Source organism: Rhinopithecus bieti, unplaced genomic scaffold, assembly GCF_001698545.2.
Source record: "Rhinopithecus bieti isolate Rb0 unplaced genomic scaffold, ASM169854v2 scaffold_7967, whole genome shotgun sequence".
NCBI classification, from domain to species: domain Eukaryota; kingdom Metazoa; phylum Chordata; class Mammalia; order Primates; family Cercopithecidae; genus Rhinopithecus; species Rhinopithecus bieti.
In genome coordinates this window covers 2,014,710-2,018,842 of record NW_016806112.1, presented here as the reverse complement: position 1 = coordinate 2,018,842, position 4,133 = coordinate 2,014,710, and the positions used below count along the sequence as shown (strand labels likewise).

Below are 4,133 nucleotides of genomic sequence, written 5' to 3'. Positions count from 1 at the left end.
ATATTCTACCCAAAAGAGTGATTTTAATGGTGGGAATTTGGAATGGTATGCCAAAATGTAGGAAATGGAAGAAGTTTTATTGTCTTTTTTTATTATTATTATTATTATTATTTTATTTTTTGAGACAGTTTCACTCTTGTTGTCCAGGCTGGAGTGCCAATGGCATGATCTCGGCTCACTGCAACCTCTGTCTCCCAGGTTTAAGCAATTCTCCTGCCTCAGCCTCCTGTGTAGCTGGGATTACAGGCACCCGCCACCACGCCTGGCTAATTTTATCTTTTTAGTAGAGATGGGGTTTCACCAGGCTGGTCTCAAACTCCTGACCTCAGGTGAGCCACCTGCCTTGGCCTCCCAAAGTGCTAGGATTACAGGCGTGAGCCACCACACCCAGCCATTTTATTGCCTTTTAGATTACAAATGGTCCAAGCCTTTTTTATTGTATACCTGATTATCACTTTGGGATAATGAGATTTAGATTCCTAAAAGGACCCTTCTTGTTTTCTGAACTCAGGGATGGGACTATACAGATGTTAGTGCTCTAAGGATATAATAAAAAATATCTTTCAAACATATCCTGCAAGTATGAGTTTTTTAAAGTGTCCTTCTGAAAATCATTCATTTATACATACAAGTTACAATATGATGCTACCCAAGACAAGTGAAGACAAGCGAAGCTGTAAGAACAATAAATCCTTTAGTATTAATCATTTATCTAAAACCAAGATCAAATTTTTAAGTTATAAATGAGTCTGAACAAATGAAGTGTTTGGGAGGCAAGCCTTTAAAACAAATAGTACTTTGACTATGGAAGGTTATTGCACAACATTGTCTTGATCGATCTGGCCCGAACTACTAGGGTTTCATTTGTAACTCACAATTTTCATGCCTAGCAATGAGGATACTATGTATACTTCTGCATGCTATGTTTTAATCAGACAACACTTGACTCTTTCCATGTGTAATTTACTTACTAATAATGATAGTACAGCTGCCCAATCTTGGAAGCAATTTCTCCTATTTGCCAGCGCTTCAAGCCATACCGATTATCCAAGACTTGTCTGTTTTATATAGGATACAAGAAAATAGAAATAAGAGTCTATAAATTCCAAAACTAATCAAATCTGTAAATTCAATAGGATAAAATACCATCCAATTCAGCAAAGCTAATGAATTTTTCATTAGATTTCAACATAGTCATTCCATTAAATTTAAAAGCATTTCATTAAATGTCTATTTATAAGTTGAAATATAAAAAGAAACTACTTTGGCCAATAAACATGTATTTTAGAATGAAACCATAAATCATCCTACCTATGCTCCAGCTGATCTGAACCATTCCACGTATAATATTCCACATATAATATTGTCTTTAAAAATCAGACAAGAATGTTACTGGTTTTTTTCTTTTTTTTTTTTGAGACAAAGTGTGGCTCTGTTGCCCAGGCTGGCGTGCAGTGGCGTGATCTGGGCTCACTGCAACCTCCGCCTCTCGGGTTCAAGTGATTCTGCTGCCTCAGTCTCCTGAGTAGCTGCGATTACAGGTGTGCACCACCATGCCCGACTAATTTTTGTATTTTTAGTAGAGACGGGGTTTCACCATGTTAGCCAGGCTGGTCTCGAACTCCTGACCTCAAGTTATCCACCCACCTCAGCCTCCTAAAGTGCTGGGATTACAGGCATGAGCCACTGCATCCAGCCTTATTTTATTATTTATTTTCGTTTATTTTTTTTTTTTTTTGAGACAGGGTCTCTCTCTGTTGTCCAAGCTGGAGTGTAGTGACACAATCTCAGCTCACTGCAACCTCCCCCTTCAGGGTTCAAGTGATTTTCGTGCCACAGCCTCCTGAGTAGCTGGGATTACAGCTGCGTACCCTACACCTGGCTAATTTCTGTAGAGATAGGGTTTAGCCATGCTGCCCAGGCTGGTCTCAAACTCCTGAGCTCAAGCAATCCTCCCACCTTGGCCTCCCAAAATGCTGGGTTTACAGGCATGAGCCACCATGCCTGGCCATACATTTTAAAATCTTAAATAAATAGGAAAGAAATAAATTTGTTTTCATTTGGGTTATAAAGATGAAATATGTTATTTTAAAAGCACCAAGATTTACCTTTGCTTTGGTGAAAAAAAAGAAAAAGCACCAAGATAAAAGCACTGAAGTAGTGAAGATAAAACTGTGACTAATACAAAACAGGCCTTCGCTCTCCTTTAACTATGAAATTCATTTACCGATGCTGCTGCTGGAACTTCCAGAGTTTGGTGTAAACATCAAAAGTTCTTCCAAAATAGGACTGCCACTGCTTCTGTCCATATTGTGGCAAATCTCTGTAATAGTAAATGAGTATATATTAATATTAAACTTCTTATGCTATTTAGAAATTAAGTCTTGTGATGGTACAAACCAGATAGATGTAAAATGCTGGCATTCAGGCTTTCTTTTTTTAAAAAAGTTACACTTTTTGGAGCAGAAATAATTCTATAACTAGGGTCCAGGACATGCTCTTTTCCTATTCTCCTCCCTACTTCTGACAGGTTGTTCTTAGTATTCTTTGCAGATGCTTCTCCCATGAGGTTTCTGGTACTCTCTTCCCTCTCCCTGGGTGATCTTATTCACACTCACTTATATACTGACAACTTCCAAATATTTATCTTCAGCTAAGAACTCAGCTGAATGTTTGAAAAACACTGCTTTAGAAAATAGACCTAGAAATGGATATGTAGATGGTATTACTGTTCTACACTATTCTAACCTCTCCCTATAAGATAAATATACATCCCTGTCCTTGAACCTGGTGACTTATAGCACAGTCTTTGAGAGGCAAATACTCCCTACTATACAAACATTGGGCCTGGCCATATTAGCTTACTTTGGCTAATGAAATATAATTGTAAGTTATTTATATCATATCTTACGAGAAGATGAAGAGCACTGAGTGTTTCAGAATTTTCAATTTTCCCTCTGACCTAAGACAAAGACAGGGCTGTTCCTCAGCCTGGAACACTGAGTAAGACACATTTAACAGAGCCCCAAAACCACAGACAACTTGTAGCTAACATGGGAGCTAGAAATACATCTCTACTGTAGGAAGGCACTACAATGTGAGGGTTGTTACAGCAGCCTTACTTAGGAAAAGCTAGTCCAGAAACTGTTAACAGGAGTAGATTATCCTAGTCCAGAAACTGTTGACTGTGTAGGTTATCACCATAACAAACACGTAACATACGTGACACCTGCAATTGCGACTGAGTAGCAAGTAACTGTTACTGAAGGCTGGAAACAATGATGACCTATCTAATGCAATGGTAACACTGCATTTGCCTGAGAAAACTGAGAAAGCAGATAATATAATTAATGAACTTGCTGATTTATACACAGAGGTTGGGAAAACAGTATGTTGCTAGCCCTGGATGCTACTGGCTACACTTAAAATACTGCGAGAAAAAGATGAACTCAGAAAAGAATTAGCTGCAAGCGGAGTTGAAAAGAAAAAGACAAAATTCAGAAATTCAAGAACTCACAAGATTGAATGACACCACAATTACTAATGCATAACTGTAAAAGATATAATTGAGAAATGCCACCCATAAATGCCAATTACAATTCAGCCTCATTTTCAAGGGCAAAACTTCTTCATTAAAATCTGTGAATAGATGAAGATGGCCCCAAGTACCTTTTTTCAGTGGGACAAAATAGATTTGGGAAAGGTATTTAAGAATTTGGCTGTCTTGTAGAAACATGATAAACTCAAGGTATCTCTAATAAAGTCTAGAAGACAGACGTGTCTCAAAGAATTTAGGGTATGGCCATTGGTACATGGAGCTAACTTGAATCAAATTATAAAGAGTCAACTACATTTCACAAGATTTGTACTACTGAAGTCACTTTTTAAAAAAAAATAAAGGAGCAATACATTCATTGAATTTAGTGGTAAGTGAATAAATCTAGAGATCAATTTGGGGAATTCATATTTTTTCTAATTTTGTCAATAGTATTTCTTTCCATTTATGGTACAAACATTGTCATTAAATACATTTTTAACGCTTTCCATAAAGGTCCTATATTTCCTGGTTCATATTACTGTAAGGTCTCATATTTTCATTGTTTTTGCGAAAGGTACCTTTTTTTTTTTTTTTT

The 4,133-nt window shown here is 37.1% G+C and overlaps 1 protein-coding gene across 1 annotated transcript in view; it reads right to left on the bottom strand.

Moving 5' to 3' along the window:
* The window catches only part of SCAI (suppressor of cancer cell invasion), a 200,440-nt gene that overhangs the window by 72,022 nt on the left and 124,285 nt on the right, over window positions 1-4,133 (bottom strand). Inside the window, 2 exon segments of the mRNA XM_017874756.1 lie at window positions 972-1,058; window positions 2,228-2,323. Of these exon segments, the coding sequence (XP_017730245.1) occupies window positions 972-1,058; window positions 2,228-2,323 (183 nt within the window).